Genomic DNA, 21,188 nt, shown 5'->3' on the forward strand with positions numbered 1-21,188 from the left:
TTGTCGTTATTTCGTTGTTAAAGTGTTTTGTAATCTCATCAACGGCAACCACTTGAAATGTCTCGTTTTTAACGTGCTTAATTCCTGGAAAATGTTTCATTTGCGTGAATTGTAACTGTGGTCTACAGGGTGCTTCCCATTGTTCCTTGATTGCAATGCAAATCACGGAACAGCATATATACTTGTATTTTGCCCAACAAATCGCGTAAAGATTTTATAAAACGCTCAAAACTCGTTTTGTGCTGGATTTTTTTCTGTTTTTCTTTGAACTCAAATTCCTCAACGCGTAATATCGTTATTGTTTATAGTAGCATTAATGTATATAAACAAATTGATATGCTTCCGCAATTGGTTCCGGAATTGCCTTCAGCTTCTAGCCATAATCATTTCACATAGCAGTGCAACGATGTGGGATCGGGTTTAGGTCACTATTCGAGTTCAGCGTTAGTAATTAATTAGCTAATTGATTAGTATGCAAAGTGTGCTCTTTAGATTGTCGCATCAGATTCGCAGATCTATATACGTATGTACATATGTATGTATGTGTTTGAGACTGAGTCAGCAGTGTCATGTCTGAAATAGTGAAAACACAAATACTCATACACCCCGACGATCGAGTCAAGACCCCAGCCACTGACCTTGCATGATGTCAAATACTTATGATGTGGCATGTTAATTAAATGGGCGTTCGGTGTTCTCCAGTGCTTACCTAATGGGCGTAATGGCAACACAAAATGAGGGCGTGTGGCAAAATGGGTCATCAGCCATAGGAGACACACGAATTGATACTCGCGATTCCTTGACAAAACAGAGCCGAAGCGGTTTTGTTTTGTTTTAACTACCAGTTAACGCCTTCCATTCAATAAATACATTTCATATTCACTTTTATTTATTACTGTTTTGTCTATTTGTTGTTTTCAGCACCCACCTCAAAACAAAAGGTCTTTGTGTGAACTGACGCCCAAAAGAAAAAATTAAATGCAAATACGAGTATTTTGTATTTATGTAGTTTTCAACAGCATAAATCAGTGGGTAAGGAATGCTAGACACACATATGTAGATAGTTATATCCAAGTATCTCGTGAATGAGAGCTTTCTAAACACATCTGACAAGAGTTCTATGAGTATTTGTGTTTCCGCATAGTTGGAGGTGGCTTATATTATATGTTTGTTCCGATACCAGATGAGAAACCAAATCACGAGGAGAACTCAACGGGGTTTTAATTGCTGTAATTAACATTTGGCATGACTAAGTGCAACAACAATTTAGAGCTGCATCAACTTTTATTTGAATACATTATACCTACATGAACATATAACAATGACTGTTGACAGCTTGATTTTCGATCGCATCTGTGAATATATAGAAATGATTTACAATTGGTTTTAAGTATATTCCCCATACATAGCACTTAAAATGCAGTATTCCGAATCGCTTTATTCATTCTGTTATTCATATTTCATCTAATTTTCATCTACTTCTATGATCAGGTTTAAGTTTTCTCTTAAGTTTTTTTTTACTTCAGCGAAACAATCTAAATTCAACAACTAATAAATGCATTTATGTAACTTACGATTGAACAAGGAAATTATGTTTATTCGCCCTTATAGACAGGCTTACGCTTCTCAGCGAAAGCAGCGAGACCCTCCAGACGATCTTTAGTGGGTATAACCTGGGCATAGCAGACTTCCTCGATAGAATAGCCAGTATTGAGATCCACTTGCATGCCTTTATCTACCGCCAACTTGGCCATGCGGACACCCACTGGACCATTCGGCAGGATCTCCTCGGCAAGTTTTAAGGCCCGCTGATAGGCGGCATCTTTGGCTTCGTTTTGTTGCACCACATGATTGACTAGACCCAGTTCTTTGGCTTCGGCACCATCAAACACACGTGCTGTAAAAATCAATTCCTTTGCAAGTGCTGGGGAGAGAATACGTGGCAATCGCTGAGTGCCACCTGCTCCTGGTATGATGGCGAGGCGCGTTTCCACCAGACCCATTTTCGCATTGTTGGCAGCTGTGCGAATATCACAAGCAAGGGCCATTTCAAGACCACCTCCCAAAGCAGCTCCATCGAGAGCTGCAATCACAGGCATTGGTAGTTGTTCAAGGCTGATAAGCAAACCTCGCAGTTGTGTCACGAATTCGCTTGTCTCTTCAGTTGTCATGCCTAAAAATATTGCAATTTATATAAAAAGTAAATACATAAATAAAAAAAAAGCAAAAAGTAAGCTGCTGGAGATGCCGGGGATTGAACCCGGGGCCTTTCACATGCAAAGCGAACGCTCTACCACTGAGCTACATCCCCTACCTTTACGTTCTTTTAAATCTGCGCCAGCACAAAATATCCCTGGTGTGAGACTGCGCAACACAACCACACGCGACCCATTGTCACGCTTAATATCTTGCAGGATATCACTGAAGGTGTTCACGAGCCCACGACTGAATGAATTCTTTGCAGCCGGCCTGTTGAGACCTAACACAGTTATGCCTTTTTGCGGGCCCTCCAGACGTTCGACAAGAACTTCAGTGCCGTCGCCTAAGATAGGGTCGGCTTCAACGGAGTAGCGACATTTACTGGTTGTTGTAAGTGGCAGCACATTACGACTGATAAGTTTCGCAGCACGTTGTAATAACAGAGCCATATTTAATTATTTAAAAACCAAAACAACTTAAAGAGGTAAAAATTGTGATTATAAAACCGGCCGCGAACACTAAAAGCTCAAGAAGATAAGAAGAAGACAAACCATTGCTGACATAGTCGACGAACAAATTCCCTCCTAGGCGCTATTTATAATATAAGAGTAAAAGTTAACATTTCAATAATTTTTAATGAATATTAGTCAATAACTAATTATGCATTTTATGTATAAATTGCTAAAAAAAAAAAAAAAACAAAAAGGTATAATAAAAGCCTATATGGAAAAATGTTGTTGCACAACATTTCTAGTGGCTGAACTCATGGTTCCTAACTAAGAAAGAGTAAAAATCAGCTGTTTCCCACTAGTGTTGACTAACAGCAGTAGCACAACTTGAAATTATCGATAACGATAAATTGTTCGCCAAACTGTTCGAGTTGCGTTTTCGGCTAAAGTTGCCACTCTTAGTTTGTTATTCATTTCAATTCGTCAATATGACGCAGTAACTAAATTTGCGAGTGAATATTTAAATTGATATCCTTATACTAAAGGTATTTTGATACCCAAACCTACACCCGATTGTCCAGCAGCAACTATAATTACAATAATTGCCCTATTCGCATGACGTAGTCCGGCTAAAAAGTGAAACCGCAAACCAAACGTTGGCTGACGAGTCGTGACATCAAGCGATAAAAATCTGTGAGAAGTGCCTGTGTAACCGACAATATTATCACTATGAACTCGTAACACCATTCATACTTATGTTAATGTAATTAATTTCTATTTTAGAGCGCTCTTGCCACTGATGTCAGGATGTTGCTGCGCTGCTCACATCATCAGTTCAGTCGGGCATTGTGCCGGCAGTGGAGACATCTACATAGCTTGAATGGAGTCGGATTCGGTGCCCTGCAAATCAACAAGTGTGCTCCACTACGGTTGCAGGCCCGCAGTCGTCTTGGGGGAGGGGAACTAGCTGGCAATTACAAATGGTTGTGGATAATGCCACGTCGTTGGAGTGCAAGTGATGGGAAGGACACCAAGGACCCGGCATCACAGGTTACGGTGGAAAAAGTTGGCCAAGCTAAAAGGGATGACACCGGTGGCACTCAGACGAAATTCGAAGTGAAAACGCCTAAAGGCATTCTATCCATCACAACCACTATCGAGGACTCGAAGATCAATGAAATTGTATTCGAAAAAACCGATCTGTCACCACTAGCCAAGTTAAATGAGCCGGCTTTAAATATCATTGCTACGGATACCATTGCAACGGTATCTAATCCACCGCCCGTATCCGCAGCGTCCGTGCTCCCGACATCGCGGACGGAGAACATTGAAATAGAGGCCACGATACCTCCCGTGGCAGCGGCACCAAAGCGACCTCGCTTCGATTATCGAATCTCGCTCGAGCGTAATTTTGTTACACCCGCCCGGGCCATTTCCGATTTCATGCTATCAGCCTCGGATCTAGAGAAGTTGCCCAAGATTAAACGCCGATCGCCCTACGAGCAAGAGCCACCTATGACCGTTTACTGGCGGCGAGATGTTGAGGCAAAAGCCTTGGAAGTCTGGGGTTCACGGGAGAGCATTGTGCGAGAGCGACTGAAACGGGAATTGGAACGCAAACAGTACCAGCAAAGTAAGTTCATCATGATTTAAATAAATGATGTTCAAACTATGCTTAAATTTTCATCATCTAAGATGTGTTTACGGTAAAGCGCCGCTTGCGTGACTACAGAAGGGAGATGGGCTCGCGCACCAAAGTGATGCTGGAAAATAGCAAGGATGCTGAAAAGTCTGGTCAAGTGGTTGCCACCGCAATTGCCATGTAAGATTGCATAGGATAACTTATTTACTATACTCAAGTAATATATTTTATCTTTCTCAGCAATGCTGCTAATCTTCTGTTTAAAGCAGGGGGTTGGTTATACAGTGGCTCTCACAGCATGTTTGCCGAGGTCATACACTCGCTGGCGGATCTAATCAATCAGCTAATCCTGGCCTTTGGCATTTACAAGTCATCACAGGTGCCGGACACGGATCATCCGTATGGCTACATGAATATGCGCTATGTATCTTCTCTTATCTCTGGTGTTGGTATCTTCTGCGTTGGCAGCGGATTATCCATTTACCACGGCATCGAAGGCATCATTCATCCGCAGCCGATTGCTGATCTCTTCTGGGTCTACTGCATATTAGCAGGCTCGTTAGTTTCCGAAGGCGCCACTCTTGTAGTAGCCATTAATGAATTAAAACGATCAGCTCGTGTCAATAATATGAGCTTTAAGGATTACGGTAAGTTTGTCTTTTGAGTCATTGATGGTCAGCATTAAACGTCCACAATTTTATAGTTATTAGCGGTAAGGATCCTTGCGTAAATGTGGTGCTCTGCGAGGATGCTGCAGCTGTTGCTGGCGTCATGATAGCTGGTACTTGCATGGGACTGAGTAGCTATACTGGATCACCGCTCTTCGATGCTGCCGGTTCGCTGGTCATTGGAGCTCTATTGGGTGCTGTCGCATCGTTTATTATTTACACAAACGCCAATGCGCTAGTTGGAGTTTCCATATCCATGGAGCGCCTGGAAAAAATCAATACTGCGCTTGAGGCTGATGTCATGATTCGTGCTATTTACGATGTAAAGGGCATTGACATTGGTAATGGACGTGTGCGCTATAAGGTAAATTCAAATTGTGTTTAATTCAATCTGAAAACAAACTAAGAATTCTTTTCCGGTTTCAGGCTGAGTTGGACTTTGATGGAAGAGAATTGACGCGTTCTTATTTAGACAAACAAGATCTTAACAAACTGCTAACGGTGAATTTTCATATACAATTAATAATAAAAATAAATCATAATATAACATTAATTTTTGCAGACTGTACGAGGCTTTCGTAATGTAGATGATCTCGAGAGCTTTTTGTTGGATCAAGGAGAAAACATTGTTGACCTCATGGGCGGTGAAATTGATCGCATCGAAATGAATCTGCGCGTGAGTACAAACGATTCCTATTGTTGTGAATGAATCCAACGAATGCTTTCTTTATCATTGCAGACACAATTCCCAGAAATTCGTCATGTCGATCTTGAAATACTCTAAAGCATTTGTGGCTGGCTTTGTAAATTAGTTGGCGCAATCAAAATTACCCGTGTAGATTCTATTTATTCCGATAGTCGTTATAGTTTTCAACAATAAATTGCAGCTGTTTTTTGGGGGTTGATACTTAATTAAGCTTAAATGTGTAGTCGTTGAATAGGATAACATTAGATTGGCGCTCACTTTTTTGATTATTGTTTTTTTTCTACTTGTCAATGTAAACGAAATTCTTGTTAATAACTGGGTATTGAAAATTGTATCATAATGTGATCGAGATCTTCTAACTCTTGTTGGCATAAGGCAATGAATCAATCACTTGCCTTGGGCTAATTTGCGTCAGAAGATTTTGAAGAGTGAAGAGAACAATCGAAAATAGCAGCTTTGTATTACTGTAAACAATAAAAATTAACACTGTACAAATTTGTTTCATTCATTAACCTCTCCAAACGATAAGCTCTCGTATATCGTGAACATCTTTGCTCTCCCGCTCACTAAGTGTTCGGCTCTCTGTTTACGCTCTCGCTGTTGACTTCGCATTATCGATTCATCAAGCTGACATTTAACAGCGCACGCGGCTTTCCCTGTTATCGCTTTGCAGAGAGGCAGCAACGCCGGCGCAAATATGCCGCTAACAAACAACACAGCAAGGAAAGCGGAGAGCTTTAAAATTGGGCTTGTCGAATCGTTTGACTGCTGGTCACTTGGCAGTCTTCGTTGGCGCGCGCATTGCATCGGACATAATCTGTGCGAAAGAAATGAATTGAATAAATAAATTAAATGCATACAATTAATATTACTCTTTGAGTGCATGCATAGTTTGTAAATTAAATCAATTTGCTGGCACGCACTCATTGTAATTAGTAATAAATTAAAAAGAAAGGCTTTAAAAGCTTGAAATATTCCAAGATCACACATAATGCTTGTGACTGTGTTTTGCAATTAAAAGTAAACATAAATGCTGATAAGTGAAGCGAATATAATTTCAAAAGTGTGAGTGAATTACAATAGTCAGCAACGAATAGAAAAGTAAACTTAATGGTGCAAGCTTTTGTGTACATACATTTATTGTGCAAGATTTGTTTATTTTCTACAACGAGGTGCAAGGGAAATCCATAGAGCTGTCACTGTTATTTGACCCATTAATGGGCTAGGGTCGACAAACTTGACGATCAATTCGCATGCTAATTAGTTGGCTCTGACTCTGACATATCCAGTTTTTGCCTGGTAGCTTGAATAATATGATAAAGACATTCCCCAAAATGTTTGTTTATTGTTGACATTTTCAATGGGTCTCTAGAGTGTCATCTAGAATTGAGACGATCGATTCACACATACATATGTATATGAGTATATTTATGTACGTAATGGCGTAATCGTTTTGGAATCGCTTAAAGTGGTATCGCTTACAAATTGAGATCGACAAACTTGACATCGAAATCGTAATAAAGACGAACGATGCCGCATTCTGCTGATACAGTTCCACTCTGAGCCCACTTACCAAGTGAGTCGGCACTTTTATTATTTTTAGCGACTCGAAATGTTGCTGTAATGGAAATCAATGTCAATCGGATAGACAAAACCCAAATGGGCAATCAATTGCTTGATGCCGCTGTCATTACATAAATACGAGAGTATTCTTACGTAATAGCTAAGTCTCGACATTGTGCAGCAATTAGATTGCTAATGAGCTCTAATCGCAGCATCCCATAATCACCCATCTTCCCTCCCGCTATCATTCCATGTTGCAGTTCACAGGCAAAGCACAAGCAAAACCAAATACAATGCAAATGAGTCTCTTGCAACCACCCACAATTCGAATGGGTCTGTTGCTCATTGTCATCAGTTTCGTTGGTATATGTCAATCAGCGGATTCACAAAGGCCGCCGAACATCATCTTTATTCTTGCGGATGATCTGGTAAGTAGGCATAACAAGCCAATGGCTTAGCTTTCCGATTTAATACCCTATCTTAGAGTTTATTGCACCTATCGTTCGAAAGTAGTCTCAATTTCAGAGGTCGAGTCTATGTCAAATATTTTAATAATTCAATAAATCTAAACACAAAATATTTTAGTTTTATGTTGATTTTTTAATTATTTACTAAGGTTTTCAAAGTTGTGATTTATTCAACTTTTGATTTTATAATTGTATATTATTTTATTGCTAGTCAGTACGTATTTACCAACTAAAGTCAGTAATTATTTACATTAAAAAATTTGTTAATTTAATTTAAAAATATAATCAATTTTAATGTAAAAAACTGTAATTAAAAATATTTGAAAATTATATTGTTTTAAGTATAATTGTTGATGCAACAATATCTCTAACTAAGAATAGACAAAAATGTATACTTCATAATTTCAAAAGAGTATTTAGGCATCGGCTTCTAGTTAAATGATTCTCCCACTTATTTTGAGTTTCCCTTCGATTCCGTGTAGGGTTTCAATGATGTTGGCTTTCGTGGATCGGCGCAGATTCCCACGCCGAATATCGATGCTTTGGCCTATTCAGGTGTCATACTGAATCGTTACTATGTCAACCCAATTTGCACGCCCTCGAGATCAGCTCTCATGACGGGAAAATATCCGATACATACAGGTAAGTACTAACAATAATATTACTACTTGACGGTTAATCTTCTTGACGTAATCCTTGTGCAGGGATGCAACACACGGTGCTTTATGCCGCTGAACCGCGAGGCTTACCACTGGATCTGAAAATATTGCCACAATATCTAAACGATTTAGGGTAAGTCTGTCAGTAATATATGTTTTAATTATTATTATTATTCTAAAATAATATATAATTAATTATATGACAAAAAAAGATTAAATCAACTATCCATATAATCCATCTTATACGTTTTCGCAATAAATTTGAAGTTAGTGCCCTTAAAACAGACCCAATTATGAATTATTTTAATTGCTTTAGAGTAGTGTTGTAGATAAATAATCATTTTTCGGCTAAGAAATCGTAAATCATAAATAATCACATCTTGTTTACACATGGATTTTGTTTTTATTATTCATTAATTATTAATGATTATGGTCTTAAATTTATTTGACTGTTAAAGCTAATCATTATTGTTGAGAAAAACATAAAAATTATATTATAATTATACTCGTATACTACTGTACCATGTAATTGCAGCTACACTTCGCACATTGCTGGCAAGTGGCACTTGGGACATTGGAAAAAGGTTTATACGCCTCTTTATCGCGGCTTTAGCAGCCACATAGGTTTCTGGTCGGGTCACCACGATTACAACGATCACACAGCAGTGGAGCACGGCTACTGGGGCCTGGACATGCGCAATGGAACCGATGTAGCCTACAATTTACACGGCCAGCCGACGACAGACGTAATCACAAAGCATTCCCTCAATGTAATTGCTTCGCATAATGCGACAAAAGGTCCGCTGTTTCTTTATGTGGCTCATGCCGCGGTTCATTCGGGGAATCCGTATAATCCACTGCCAGCCAATGATGACATTGTCTCCAAGCTGAGTCACATTACGAAATACAAAAGACGAAAATATGCGGGTAAGTGCATTAAATAAATGAAAGTAACGCGTCATTAACTGATTTCAAAGGACTTGTAATGGAAATGGATGATTCTGTCGGCAAGATTGTGGCCCAACTTCAGAAATATCACATGCTCGAAAATTCCATCATCGTCTTCTCCACGGACAACGGTGGTCCAGTTGAGGGATTCAATTCGAATTTCGCCTCCAATTTTCCATTACGTGGTACTAAAAATACTCTCTGGGAGGGTGGAGTACTTGGTGCAGCCCTGGTTTGGTCTCCGCGACTCACAAAGTTGCCACGCCTAGCTGAACAAACTATGCACATCTCCGACTGGTTGCCCACATTAGTCGAAGCTGCCGGAGGAAAGCAAGCGCTTGGCAATTTCAGTGCAGCAATCTTGGATGGAATGAGCTTGTGGTCCGCCCTGGTCAACGATAGTATATCACCACGCAAGAGTATTTTGCATAATATCGATAACATCTGGGGCAGCTCGGCAATCACAGTAGACGAGTGGAAGCTGGTGAATGGCACCAACTACAATGGGGCTTGGGATGGCTGGTATGGAATGTCAGAGCTACGCCATCCCAGCGACTACAACTGGGATCAAGTGACCAAATGTGTAACAGGTCAGGCTATACAAAAGTTGAAGATGCTACCCTCTAGAGCCGATCAGATTCGATTACGGAGAGCAGCTACACTCACTTGCCAGAACGACAACCGCGGAGCTGTTTGCAATCCTTTAATTTCCCCATGCCTCTTCCATTTGGCCAAGGATCCCTGTGAGAAAAATAATCTGGCAAAGCAGTAAGTAATCATCGAGTGATCGTTGATCCATTTAATGATTGATTGGTTTTCGTAGATATCCAAAGGTGCTAGAGCTATTGTTAAAAGAGCTACAATTAGCTAATGCTACAGCTGTGCCACCATCAAACAAACCCGACGATCCTCGCGGTAATCCAAGACTTTGGAACTATACGTGGACTAATTTCGGAGATTATTCTGATAGCAAGAATAACATTATAACTAATTCTCCAATCGTGCTTCAAAATTGTATATGATATGTCTAAGGAGTTCCCAATTCTCAAAAGAGAAAGAACTGAGTTTCACAACATTAAGCAATTAGATCATAAAGAATTTTGGGCACTGGTAATATTAGGACTTAAGATCTTTTGAAACTTGTAACATATTATACATTAACTACAAAAAGATCACTTGGTTTTTTATTTTTAAGCAAAATTCGAATTTAAGGTAAGTGTGAATAGTACATTACTAGAGCTTGGAATATTTATTTTTTTTAAAACTGCAAATGGTAGCTAACTATTAGTTATTATATGTAAAAACCTTGATAACTGACAAAACATGATTATTTGCTTCCGTCCATTAGTTTCTTTTTCAAATTTCTGTACACCAAGAGATTAAATAAATTGAAACTTGTTCATATCGCATTCCTCGAGTGTGCGAATAACATGCTAACCATTATCATTGATAATGGTTAGCATGTTATTCGCACACTCGAACAAAATGCCAAAGCGGCTCTACAGTTAAAATAAGCAAAATAAAGCAAATACAAATATTGTTGAAATATATTTAATTATATATTTAATATATATGCATTACATTAAAAAATACCATAAATAACGAAATATACCTCATATGAATTCAAGTTCAGAAAAAACATTAATTCCTCTGAGTTGCATACGGTTGTCGTCACATAAAAGTATTTATTGAATAACTTCAAAGTTTTTCATTTGATTACTCCCAAAGTTGTTTGTATTCTGAGAACAGACGAACTGTCAGACATGGCTATATTGTCTAGGCTCCTGTTACTCTTGGGAATGGCCAAGAAAAAAGGTATAGCCTTGTACCCAATGGAAAGAATGTCGTAAAAATTGTATTATTTATATTATTATCTCCATTTTTGAATATATGTATATCAATGCCATCATAAGTAGAATATTATGAGTTGTTAAAGAAAATTCAATAGATATTTATAAAAATATGTCTTTATTACTTCACATACTTAAGGGCGAATAATTCTTAAATTTAACAAATCTATTTCTTTTGCTTGCGCATTATTTTGTATTTTTTTCTTTGTTTTTTAGATTCCTTGCCACTTGTGAGCAGAATATTTTTTGTGATATGCAACATGTTTAAACTTATACTAAATGGAGTTGGATTTGGGATTATGAAATATGTTTGTGACCAAAAGATAGGATGAGATAGCGTGAGATGTGTATAGAGAACATATATAGTCAGGATGATAGACCAAGCTGTAGCTTTGAGGGCAACTGTATAGGTTAAGATAACGGTAATTGTAAATGGTAATGGTATGGTAATGGTAACTAGTTCATAGTTCTAAAGAGTCTTAAACTTCTAGATATTGATCTACGTCTTCCTATATTTCGTATCAAATGCTAGCTAGTGTGTGTATCGGAGTCAGTTTTGCCGTATCTAATATCTGTAGCCGCTGCCGTCGTTATCGCCATTCTGGCCACCGGGTCCGAAGCCATTTCCATTGCCATTGCGTCCCTGGCCAGGCTTTCCGCTGGAATAACCTCGGCCATCAATGTTATCCTGTCCAAAGCCACCATCCTGGCCATCGGGACGACCGTTTGAGTAACCCTGACCATCACCATTATCCTGACCAATGACACGGCCACCGATGATCACGCGACCTCCGTCAGAGCCACCATTTCCACCTGGGCGACCGTTCGAGTAACCATTCTGTCCCAAATCTTGACCACCGGGACGACCGTTCGAGTAACCATTCTGGCCAAGATCTTGACCGCCTGGACGACCGTTTGAGTAACCACTTTGTCCCAAATCCTGACCACCGGGACGTCCATTAGAGTAACCATTCTGACCCAAATCTTGACCACCGGGACGTCCATTAGAATAACCATTCTGACCCAAATCCTGACCACCGGGGCGACCATTGGAGTAACCATTTTGTCCCAAATCCTGACCACCTGGACGACCATTGGAATAACCGTTCTGGCCGAGATCTTGACCACCGGGACGTCCATTAGAGTAACCATTCTGGCCCAAATTTTGACCACCAGCGCCGCCGTTGCCGTCAGCGTTAGCATCTCCTTCATAACGAACCTGTGGGCGATATCCTTGTTGATCGGCCTCATACTCAACGATCTGAAATTGAATTGAAATAAGATAATCAGTTACGTTCGAAGTGACATTATATATATCCTGCGTGGGTAAGTGTGTGTGGGTTGCCCCAATGTCCAACTTAGAGCATCTAGACCAGCTCGCTTACTTGCTTCCTTCCATCGGGCAACAGAACATTGTACTGGCCGGTGGTGAAGTCACCGTCGCGCATCTCTGAATGACCAAATGAGAGCCCACTTGGAGCGTCCTCAACTTGATAATTAAATTCGTATTTAGCGGGTTCCTACAGGTTAGCGAGACAGCGTGTTGGAGGATGAAATAGAGAAAGAAAGAGAGAGAGAGATAGGTACAGATAGAGATAGTTCAAGATAAACTATTGACAGACAGTGCGAGGCAGAGAGAGATAGATACATAGATAGAAAGTGAGAGAGCGCGGGTGAGCGAGAGATAGAGAGGCGCAAGCAAATCTGAGCGGTGCAAGAGATCTGAGGTGCTGTGCAGCATAGACAATTGAGATGGAGGATTCAGCTCTTAGCGTGGAGCCAGCCAATCCTTGATTATGTGTGAGTGAAAACAGCCAGCCATCGTGCTACTTACGTCGTTGTCATAGTCAGCGCCACCACCGGCACCACCAGCGCCGCCAGCACCGGATCCTGAAGCTGGGGGACCATATGAGTCGGAGGGTTTGCCACCGAATCCACCCTGTCCTTGGCCCTGTCCAGGAGCACCATAGCTACTAGATGGACGACCGTTACCATTGCCATTGCCAGGAGCGCCATATTGATCCGAAGGTTTGCCACCAAAGCCGCCGCCCTGTCCTTGACCAGGAGCACCATAGCTGCTAGATGGGCCACCATTACCCTTACCATTTCCTGGAGCACCATACTGATCGGATGGTTTGCCGGGGGCGCCATATTGATCTGAGGGTTTGCCACCAAAGCCGTTTTGGCCCTGACCAGGAGCTCCGTATGTGCTTGATGGACGACCATTTCCGTTACCACGACCAGGAGCGCCATACTGATCGGAAGGTTTGCCGCCGAATCCATTTTGGCCCAGACCCGGAGCACCATAAGTGCTGGATGGACCACCAGTGCCCTTACCGTTACCAGGAGCACCATATTGATCCGATGGCTTGCCAGCGAAACCGTTTTGGCCCTGACCAGGAGCACCATAGCTGCTTGAGGGACGACCGTTGCCATTTCCATTACCATTACCGGGAGCACCATACTGGTCCGAGGGCTTGCCACCGAAGCCGCCCTGTCCCTGACCGGGAGCACCATAGCTACTTGAGGGGCGACCGTTGCCATTTCCATTACCATTGCCTGGAGCACCGTACTGATCGGAGGGTTTGCCGCCGAAACCTCCCTGTCCCTGACCGGGAGCACCGTAGCTGCTCGAGGGACGACCATTGCCGTTGCCGTTGCCATTGCCCGGAGCACCATACTGATCCGATGGTTTGCCGCCAAAGCCGCCTTGTCCCTGTCCACCTCCCTGACCCGGAGCTCCATAGCTGTCGGAGGGCGAGGGTGGCAGGTAGGAGTTAACCGGCGGCTCAGGACGTGCCAGCACCGCTGCCGTCAATAAAAGCGTTAGGCCAAATAACTTGAACATATTCCTCGAGTGCTTTCTTGCTAGATGTCTTCTTCAAAGTATTTTGGGTGATCTCTCTACGTTTGCGCCACAGAGCAGCGCCAGATTCTGACTGATCTCGATGTGCAGCCACCGCAGGTATTTATATGAAACGCTTGCAAGTTGGCGCTGCTCTCCAATCGCGAAATGAAACTGAAAGTCTAGGATGCACACACACACACACAAACAGACAGAGGCACAGTCAGTTATGAGTTGTTGTTGCTGGTGGCGGCGGCGGTGGCGGCTGCTACGTGTGGCAACCGCAGGCAGCAGCTGCCACATACGATCATCTTCAAAGCGCCAACTCAGCTGCAGTTGTACTCGTAGTTACATTTTAGAGTTGAGGCATTGTTGTAATAGTTGTTGTTGTTGTTCTATCGCCGCCTGCCAGAAAATCTCAATCTCAATCAACGCGCGCGCTCTGGCTTCAAGCTTGAATCGTCGCAATTGTTTGTCGAGCTACGGCAGCAGCAGCAGCAACAGCCTCGACTTCAACTCCAGCTCAGCCTGTGTCATTGCCGTTGCTGCCACAGTCTTGTTGCCACGCAGCTGAATCGCCTTCTTTTTGGTGGTGGCACATCATTTTCGACTAGAGATTGTGTTGCCCCTTTTGGGCTCTGCCTCTGCAAAACAAAGTAACTCCAGAGTTACATACGTTGGCGCAAAGTATAGTAAGTAGTCTACTCGGTCGCGAGGTGAATGTTTCAACGTTTTTTGCCACACAATGCTGCCACAAAGCTCTGCAGATTTTGCGACTCTTTTGTGACAAGCTCGCAACGCTTTGCGTTTTGTTTGCCTTGTCAAAAAAAATACAAAAAAATAAACAAAAATTGAAGAAGATCGTGCCACATGCGACCCCAATTGGGAGTATGGAGCTCTCACTGTCTCACATATGTGCACCGATCACAATCACAGCGCATCGCATCGCATTGCATCGATGGATGGATGTAGAGATAGATGGATCGTTCATGAGGGCGCAATTCAAATGCGTTTGATGGGTTTTTAGTATAGGTAACAATTTGTAACGCCTTGCAACAAATCGAACTTCATGACGATACAACGATCTATGTGAAACGATTTATTTTGCTGTCAATACGTTTGGCATTACTTGAGCAGTAGTGAATTGATTGTTTTGGCCAAAGACTGGTTGATTATTGGTAAATCATTTATGGCGGTTTTCAAGGTTAATGTGACATTCCAAATGAAGGATTCTTTATGTAACTTTTCAAAATAAAATCGTAAGTTGAAAATATTTAATTACCTTGGAAATTATATTACATTTAAAGCATTCATTGTAAGTGTAAAATGCTTATTACTAATTGAAAACAATATTTTAAATAATTAACTGTCTTAAGTAACAATGATGTGCAAAAATATATAGTAATTGGTGGAACGTCTGGGACTTCTTTAAAAGTTTCTGAAGTGCAATGCAATGTATTGAAAATATGATATAGAATAACAACATATTTAAGTACAAATGGGTTTATAAATAAATTTCAGAACTCGAAATAATAACTTAAATATTTTCGATTGATAACACTGTGTACTCAAAACGATGAGCTAATTGATCCATACTTGCCATGCTATCCTGACTTTACGATTTATGTCAAATTAATTGCGTCCAATTCTCACCTTCCACCGACTACCATGCAACAAAGTAGTCTGATTTTGAGTAGCAACATCAGCAACTCCCACACGCACACTCTCGCAGACAGAGTTGGCAAATTAATTGCTCGTGTACGTGATGATGAAGCTCCGCCTCTGCGTCTAGTCGCAAATGTGGGAACGTGATGGGTGACGGGTTGGCAACTCAAGTAGGGTCAAAAGTAAGCGATTTGCAGACAAAGCCCAATACAGATGCAGTTACGGATGAACATATAATTGCAGATACAGATACAGATATGCGGATACGGATACAATACAGTTGACAGTAGACTTTTGGAGTCACGTCCGTATCGGCAGCTTAACCCAATATTGACCCACATAATTCAGCTAGTAGCAGCATCATATTTATCTTGAACTCTCTGGCAATTAACAACTTATACATATAAATATTCATTTGGTAGCTGCTTTTGCTTTTGTTGTATAGATTCGCCTGTAGCGTCCATAAACCTCCATAAGGAGCAACGTATGAACGGCATAAATGCATACGCAGACCACACAGCAATCGTAGAGCACCAGGAGCAGGAGTCCCCCAAGATAGATGCATAGCAGAAGAGATACAATCGCGGACAGCAGCTGTAGTTGGCAAATCCATCGTCGTTCATAAAAAGCTGCGAAAAAATGTAAGTTAAGCTATACAAAATTGCTGCGGTAAAATTTAAGTTAAGTTATACCAAATTAATGAGTTCATTTACTTACAGGATATGAAGAGCAACACATAGAAGACGACACCAATGGAGCCATTGGGCGGATTTAAATACGTTGAGGAAGCACCAAAGATTAGCTGCGTCAAACCAAAACCACGCCCGTACCTTCCAGTGAAGGATTAGTTAATTGGTTACCTCAAAAATTATACGATAATTCACTTACTCCGATTTGAAAACTGCGGTGCAACTAACTTGTTCCGCCAGATCACACATGGCTGCGTAGCTATCATCATAGTCCAGCTGAACTTTTACGTACAACGAGTAAATAGAAATTACCAGACCACAGATGCACAACACTCGCAAGCGGGTGCAATTGGGCGTGGCTTTGGGCGTGTCAAAAAAGGTCTTTTTCTCAAGATTACCTCCGTTGCTGCTGCACATCTTCGGGCGGGCAGGAATAATGAGCTCAGACCTGGTTCTATTCTTTTGACCAGCTGTGACTACCTGTTGGATTACAAAGTTGCCAAGCTGCCAAAAGAAATTCATATCGAGATTTCCTATACGCAATGCGGTGTTATCTGGCAACCCTGTTTGCAGTTGCGCAGTGCAGAAAGGATGCTGCGCTCACATGGACTTCATTGTGTTCTATTTTTAGCTGAGTAAATTTGTGTTATGCTTTCTCATTTAATTTGTATTGACAGAAAAGCAACAGGCGATAAAAGCCCTAATCATAAGGACTCCAAATTTGCATTATATGCTTTCATGCTTATTTTCGTTGCAACTTTAATATTGGGTCAAAATATTAAAGAGCTAGAAAAAAGTCTAAAATAATCAATGAACAAATTTCCATATTATGTTCCAACTTATGCTGAAACATATGAAGAACTAATTTATTTTCAAAATAAATTAAATTATGGAAATTTATTGGTGATTGACATTATAATTAAATTCAGAATACTTACTCTCTGCAGAATGAACAGAAATTAAAAAACAATTTTCTATTCGGTTTCAAGTCATGCCAGGCCCATTCGCTTATCCAAATGGCAAATATTTGGCAAATATTTCCAACACTCCACTTTCCGTTACACTCCAATGCATGCATGTAAAATTAGCTGTCGGGAGACATATTCACATACTCGGCGGGAGAGAACCAGATGGGAGACAAAATGAAATAGGCATCATCATCTTGTCTCTCGTATTCACGACACAATGATGCTCCGCTTGGCTGATGGTTCACCATCTCCAACTCTTCATGCTGCCCAAATCTAGAGGCATGATTAGAGTGTGTTTTTTGTGTGTGCATGTCCCTTTTTAATTTATAGCGTCACGAATTTAAATTTATGTGTGTTCGAGGCTGTACTTAAATGAGATGCCAACTAATCTCAAGCTTAAGTCGCTGTTGTAGATAAAGATTTTGTCATATTCACAATCGCAAATTATATCCCAAATTGCAGTAGCCTCCAGAAGGCTAGAACAAAAGGTACGCTCTCTTTGAGATGGCCAAGCAGGCGCCCGTTGGCAAAGTGAAGTGATAAATTTACGCAACCTTGGATCGGGCGAGTGACACACACAGCGAACAGTCACCGCACTTTGCTGTGATGAGGCAGAAATGAATTTTAAATACCTTGCACATACATATGTAACTGTGAATATTAATTTACATGAAGCGATATTTCGTAATCTGAAGAATGCTCTAACAAAGAATGATAATAAAAATAAATTCTATAAATATTATATTCCAGTTTTTTGCTAACTTAATTTTAACTATGTTAATGAGCCACTAATAATTAACATAAACTCTAGACAAAAATAATTCTATATAATTGTATTTAAAATCTAGTTTACAACTTTATTAGACTTTTTTTGTATATGATATAATATGTTACAAGGAATAAATTAACTATGAATATACATTTTCTTGACTTGTCGTAAGAAGTGAACTTGCTTGGCAGACTTTTTGGTATTGCAGTGTATAACAACTTGGCACAGTTAAAAGCGCCCTTCGCAGCTGTCAGTTGGGCTTAGATTCCACTCGCAGTTGACTGGTTAACTGAAATGTGCGCAAATAATTTGACTAAAATGGAGCAGAAAGTTTATTGAACTTTAAACTTCAAATTGAAATTCAAAAAATGCGAATTGAGATCATTGTTGCGTTTAGAAGGGCTAATGCGAATAATGGTAATGTTAAATTAAAATTGCTAATGCAGCTGCGAGATGCCAAAAGAAGTTTGCTTCAAGTGCGCCACGCGCGACCCTCGAGTGTTGCAGCTCTTGCTCTCGCTCGCAGATCCGCGATCAAAATTGTATAAATTTGAAGTGCACAAACAAAAGCACCGTAAGTGCAGCTGACGACGGTTACAACAAGAACAACAACAACAACTTTAGCACAAGCAAGATGATAATAATGACGATGACAAAGTCAATGATTATGTTGCTGTTGAAGGTAAATGCGTTGTCATAAGATTCGAATTCGTATTCGTATTCGGCTTTTGTTCTGCTTCTCACCCGCTGCACGTGGCCCAGAGATGGATCAGTGCTTGGATTTGGAAGGAAGCTAAGGTTACATCAACATGAACGGCACTTCAATCGTTGTTGTTGTTGTTAGTGATTTCGAGTTCTGCTTGCGTGGTGTTGCAATTTGGCAATTGCTAAGCGCCTCATTTGTATGCATTACTAGCTTAATAAATTCCCAATTAATTATGATCAATATTGTCACCGGAATATAATGCGAATGATTTACTTTGTACATTTATGGCGCATTATTAAACAAATTATCAAGGAACTAGGTCTTCCACATATGTATGTATATTTAGTATTTGCTTAACTAAAATTTTCTTAATTTCAAATTATACTTGCATTACATTATTTCAGTGTTAATACATGCACTTTGTAAAAAGCTATATGGAACAGACAAAATTAACAATGTTAAAAAACCTTTCGAGTATCGAACGATGTAGCTTTTCAAATTTAAAACGCCAGGAGGATGTGAATTTTAAAAGCAATGAAAGCATATCGAAAACGGAGATTTCATTTTGATTATAGTTTCTGTTGTTTTATTTATGCTGACAAATGTACCATTAAAATCATAAGTACAATCACCCTCATAATTCATATGAATGTACACTATTGATATAATCTTCATGCAGATTTAGTTCAATTTTAAATATGAATGAATGATGTTCACATCATTTATTAAATTATAAATTGTTTGGCCTTTTGTAATTTAAACATATGTACATATATATAAAATATATAGAACTAATAGAGTCAGTGTAAATAACATTCGAATTAAATTTCCTAGAAACACTTGCGGTGTATTATGCTCGGACCAACCTCATCATATTCTGATGCATCGATCCACATATTTTGGAAACTAGACAGCGACGCCAAAACTGAGCCACCCGACCAGACAGCAAAGCAACGCTCAGGATTGGCTGTAATTTTGATGCGCATTGTTGACGGCGCCATTGTAGAAATGTCCTGCTGCAGACGTATCTCGATGTTGCGGAACATGGTAGTACCACCCGAAAGTACGATATTAGAATACATATCCCTGCGCAAATCCATATCACACTTGATAATCGAATTGTAGATGGCCTCATGGAGACCCGGCGCCTCTTGGCCAAGCATGCTAGGCTTAAACAGCGCCTCTGGGCATCGAATACACTCGCTGCCAATGATTATCTTTTGGCCATCGGGCAGCTCGTATGTTGTGTTCAGTTCACTCTTGTTGATTCCGAACTGTTGGAGTTCCTCATCGAAGTTGGTGGCTACGTAACACAGTTTCTCTTTAATTTCCCTGACGATTTCACGCTCAGCACTGGTGCTCAATGTGAGACCGCGTTCCATTAGTAATTTGCCCATGTAGTCGGTTAAATCACGACCAGCCAAATCCATGCGCATGCACGCATGAGGCAAAGCGTAGCCTTCGTAGATGGGCACAGTGTGAGTAACGCCATCTCCGGAATCAACAACAATGCCAATAGTACGACCAGTGGCATAAAGTGAAAGCACGGCTTGAATGGCCACGTATAATGCAGGTACTCGAAAATTCTCAAACATAATTTCGGTCATTTTTTCTCGATTCTTTTTGGGATTCAATGGCGGTTCAGTGAGAAGGACGGGATGTTCTTCAGATTCGACTCGTAGCTTCTCGAATGTGTGATTCCATATCTTTTCCATGTCGGACCAATTAGTTACTATGCCATGCTCGATTGGATACTTTAGCGTCAAAATTCCTCGCTTCCTGACCGCATTGTCGCCAATGACGCAATCATTGATAGCCGAGTCCAAAATGACATTTAAATGGCGTGGCCTACCCACAATTGATGGAAAGACAACGCGGGGCGTCGACTCAGTTGAGAAACCGGCCTTGCAAATCCCAGATCCATTATCGATGACCACTGCGTTTGCTAGATTGTCTTCCGTATTCATCTTGGCAACAGCTGCAGGTGCAATATAAGATTTGAAAGTAATTCTGACCTAAAAAGCAATGCCGAAAACTTACGAGGCGTTAGAGATTTGAACAGAATTTGTTGTGCCCTTTGGTCAGTTATATTGATTTCAATTCGAGAAGACATAAAAATTCGAGACATATTTTGCTTTGTTCCCTGGGCATCTTTTGTTTATTTCAAATTGTAACTACCCAGAGCATTATGCACTGCTGTCGCGCTAGTGTTAAACGATTTTACTGTTAACGCGAAATGTTAAACTTGCTGAGCAGCAATCTTTTAGTATTTTCTTATAGTATTGATGTTTATGTCGTGCATTAATTGACTGTTAAATGCAATGACGAATATTGACCGAAAAACTGATTAACTTAACAGAATTTTTAAAAAATAATACAAAATAGCTCACAATAA

The 21,188-nt window shown here is 40.5% G+C and overlaps 6 protein-coding genes and 1 non-coding gene across 15 annotated transcripts; 2 read left to right on the top strand and 5 right to left on the bottom strand.

The window, feature by feature from the left end:
- Positions 1 to 1,008: 1,008 nt before the first annotated feature.
- Positions 1,009 to 2,732, bottom strand: LOC117568936 (methylglutaconyl-CoA hydratase, mitochondrial). 3 transcript variants are annotated; one of them, XR_004572210.2, is made up of 4 exons: positions 2,315 to 2,732; positions 1,575 to 2,173; positions 1,308 to 1,353; positions 1,009 to 1,227 (listed from the first exon to the last, which is right to left on the bottom strand). XR_004572210.2 is itself a non-coding variant. In XM_034249864.2 (3 exons), the coding sequence occupies exons 1-2, from the start codon at positions 2,646 to 2,648 to the stop codon at positions 1,596 to 1,598; spliced, it is 912 nt and encodes a 303-aa protein (XP_034105755.1). In that variant the 5' UTR covers positions 2,649 to 2,732; the 3' UTR covers positions 1,266 to 1,353; positions 1,575 to 1,595. The 3 variants fall into 3 exon arrangements, 2 of the variants coding, with proteins under 2 accessions (XP_034105755.1, XP_034105753.1); XM_034249864.2 differs by lacking the exon at positions 1,009 to 1,227 and having other exon boundaries at positions 1,266 to 1,353; XM_034249862.2 differs by lacking the exons at positions 1,009 to 1,227; positions 1,308 to 1,353 and having other exon boundaries at positions 1,385 to 2,173.
- Positions 2,240 to 2,311, bottom strand: Trnaa-ugc (transfer RNA alanine (anticodon UGC)). The gene has a single exon. It is a non-coding gene; the product is annotated as a tRNA-Ala (tRNA).
- Positions 2,733 to 3,062: 330 nt separating the features above from the next.
- On the top strand, positions 3,063 to 6,153 carry LOC117568556 (zinc transporter 9). 4 transcript variants are annotated; one of them, XM_034249280.2, is made up of 9 exons: positions 3,065 to 3,193; positions 3,273 to 3,341; positions 3,432 to 4,281; positions 4,344 to 4,470; positions 4,531 to 4,937; positions 4,994 to 5,322; positions 5,385 to 5,459; positions 5,521 to 5,634; positions 5,698 to 6,153. In XM_034249280.2, exons 3-9 carry the CDS (start codon positions 3,456 to 3,458, stop codon positions 5,740 to 5,742), a joined length of 1,923 nt encoding a protein of 640 aa, XP_034105171.1. In that variant the 5' UTR covers positions 3,065 to 3,193; positions 3,273 to 3,341; positions 3,432 to 3,455; the 3' UTR covers positions 5,743 to 6,153. The 4 variants fall into 4 exon arrangements, with proteins under 4 accessions (XP_051860305.1, XP_034105171.1, XP_034105170.1 ...); XM_034249279.2 differs by having other exon boundaries at positions 3,065 to 3,356; XM_034249281.2 differs by lacking the exon at positions 3,273 to 3,341.
- A 287-nt stretch (positions 6,154 to 6,440) lies between these two features.
- On the top strand, positions 6,441 to 10,478 carry LOC117568557 (arylsulfatase B). 2 transcript variants are annotated; one of them, XM_034249283.2, is made up of 7 exons: positions 6,441 to 6,729; positions 7,488 to 7,655; positions 8,177 to 8,336; positions 8,399 to 8,486; positions 8,889 to 9,280; positions 9,331 to 10,069; positions 10,125 to 10,477. In XM_034249283.2, the coding sequence occupies exons 2-7, from the start codon at positions 7,521 to 7,523 to the stop codon at positions 10,321 to 10,323; spliced, it is 1,713 nt and encodes a 570-aa protein (XP_034105174.1). In that variant the 5' UTR covers positions 6,441 to 6,729; positions 7,488 to 7,520; the 3' UTR covers positions 10,324 to 10,477. The 2 variants fall into 2 exon arrangements, with proteins under 2 accessions (XP_034105174.1, XP_034105175.1); XM_034249284.2 differs by lacking the exon at positions 6,441 to 6,729 and adding an exon at positions 7,175 to 7,240 and having other exon boundaries at positions 10,125 to 10,478.
- Positions 10,479 to 11,271: 793 nt separating this feature from the next.
- Positions 11,272 to 14,079, bottom strand: LOC117571691 (pro-resilin). Its single transcript, XM_034253982.2, has 2 exons — positions 12,986 to 14,079; positions 11,272 to 12,412 (listed from the first exon to the last, which is right to left on the bottom strand). Exons 1-2 carry the CDS (start codon positions 13,997 to 13,999, stop codon positions 11,717 to 11,719), a joined length of 1,710 nt encoding a protein of 569 aa, XP_034109873.1. The 5' UTR covers positions 14,000 to 14,079; the 3' UTR covers positions 11,272 to 11,716.
- A 1,335-nt stretch (positions 14,080 to 15,414) lies between these two features.
- On the bottom strand, positions 15,415 to 17,030 carry LOC117569054 (vitamin K epoxide reductase complex subunit 1). 3 transcript variants are annotated; one of them, XM_034250064.2, is made up of 3 exons: positions 16,550 to 17,030; positions 16,379 to 16,491; positions 15,415 to 16,325 (listed from the first exon to the last, which is right to left on the bottom strand). In XM_034250064.2, the coding sequence occupies exons 1-3, from the start codon at positions 16,870 to 16,872 to the stop codon at positions 16,057 to 16,059; spliced, it is 705 nt and encodes a 234-aa protein (XP_034105955.1). In that variant the 5' UTR covers positions 16,873 to 17,030; the 3' UTR covers positions 15,415 to 16,056. The 3 variants fall into 3 exon arrangements, with proteins under 3 accessions (XP_034105955.1, XP_034105956.1, XP_051860116.1); XM_034250065.2 differs by having other exon boundaries at positions 15,420 to 16,290; positions 16,550 to 17,029; XM_052004156.1 differs by having other exon boundaries at positions 16,259 to 16,312; positions 16,550 to 17,029.
- A 2,471-nt stretch (positions 17,031 to 19,501) lies between these two features.
- LOC117567926 (actin-like protein 53D) lies at positions 19,502 to 21,135 on the bottom strand. The gene is made up of 2 exons (XM_034248211.2): positions 20,834 to 21,135; positions 19,502 to 20,771 (listed from the first exon to the last, which is right to left on the bottom strand). The coding sequence occupies exons 1-2, from the start codon at positions 20,919 to 20,921 to the stop codon at positions 19,624 to 19,626; spliced, it is 1,236 nt and encodes a 411-aa protein (XP_034104102.1). The 5' UTR covers positions 20,922 to 21,135; the 3' UTR covers positions 19,502 to 19,623.
- Positions 21,136 to 21,188: the final 53 nt, after the last annotated feature.

The sequence above is a fragment of the Drosophila albomicans genome, chromosome 3 (assembly GCF_009650485.2).
Source record: "Drosophila albomicans strain 15112-1751.03 chromosome 3, ASM965048v2, whole genome shotgun sequence".
Classification (NCBI taxonomy): domain Eukaryota; kingdom Metazoa; phylum Arthropoda; class Insecta; order Diptera; family Drosophilidae; genus Drosophila; species Drosophila albomicans.

What these genes read in the sequence shown, in the direction of transcription:
- LOC117568936 (XM_034249864.2), bottom strand. Translation starts at nt 2,648, where the DNA reads ATGGCTCTGTTATTACAACGTGCTGCGAAACTTATCAGTCGTAATGTG. An exon ending in AGATTTAAAAGAACGTAAAG is followed by an intron (nt 2,174 to 2,314) that starts GTAGGGGATGTA and finishes CAATATTTTTAG; the next exon opens with GCATGACAACTGAAGAGACA.
- LOC117569054 (XM_034250064.2), bottom strand. Translation starts at nt 16,872, where the DNA reads ATGAATTTCTTTTGGCAGCTTGGCAACTTTGTAATCCAACAGGTAGTC. An exon ending in ACCGCAGTTTTCAAATCGGA is followed by an intron (nt 16,492 to 16,549) that starts GTAAGTGAATTA and finishes CTTCACTGGAAG; the next exon opens with GTACGGGCGTGGTTTTGGTT. An exon ending in TGTGTTGCTCTTCATATCCT is followed by an intron (nt 16,326 to 16,378) that starts GTAAGTAAATGA and finishes ATTTTACCGCAG; the next exon opens with CAATTTTGTATAGCTTAACT.
- LOC117568556 (XM_034249279.2), top strand. Translation starts at nt 3,456, where the DNA reads ATGTTGCTGCGCTGCTCACATCATCAGTTCAGTCGGGCATTGTGCCGG. An exon ending in GTTGCCACCGCAATTGCCAT is followed by an intron (nt 4,471 to 4,530) that starts GTAAGATTGCAT and finishes TATCTTTCTCAG; the next exon opens with CAATGCTGCTAATCTTCTGT. An exon ending in ATCTTAACAAACTGCTAACG is followed by an intron (nt 5,460 to 5,520) that starts GTGAATTTTCAT and finishes TAATTTTTGCAG; the next exon opens with ACTGTACGAGGCTTTCGTAA.
- LOC117568557 (XM_034249283.2), top strand. Translation starts at nt 7,521, where the DNA reads ATGCAAATGAGTCTCTTGCAACCACCCACAATTCGAATGGGTCTGTTG. An exon ending in AAAATATCCGATACATACAG is followed by an intron (nt 8,337 to 8,398) that starts GTAAGTACTAAC and finishes ATCCTTGTGCAG; the next exon opens with GGATGCAACACACGGTGCTT. An exon ending in CAAAAGACGAAAATATGCGG is followed by an intron (nt 9,281 to 9,330) that starts GTAAGTGCATTA and finishes CTGATTTCAAAG; the next exon opens with GACTTGTAATGGAAATGGAT.
- LOC117567926 (XM_034248211.2), bottom strand. Translation starts at nt 20,921, where the DNA reads ATGTCTCGAATTTTTATGTCTTCTCGAATTGAAATCAATATAACTGAC. An exon ending in GTTCAAATCTCTAACGCCTC is followed by an intron (nt 20,772 to 20,833) that starts GTAAGTTTTCGG and finishes TTGCACCTGCAG; the next exon opens with CTGTTGCCAAGATGAATACG.
- LOC117571691 (XM_034253982.2), bottom strand. Translation starts at nt 13,999, where the DNA reads ATGTTCAAGTTATTTGGCCTAACGCTTTTATTGACGGCAGCGGTGCTG. An exon ending in GCGCTGACTATGACAACGAC is followed by an intron (nt 12,413 to 12,985) that starts GTAAGTAGCACG and finishes ATTCAATTTCAG; the next exon opens with ATCGTTGAGTATGAGGCCGA.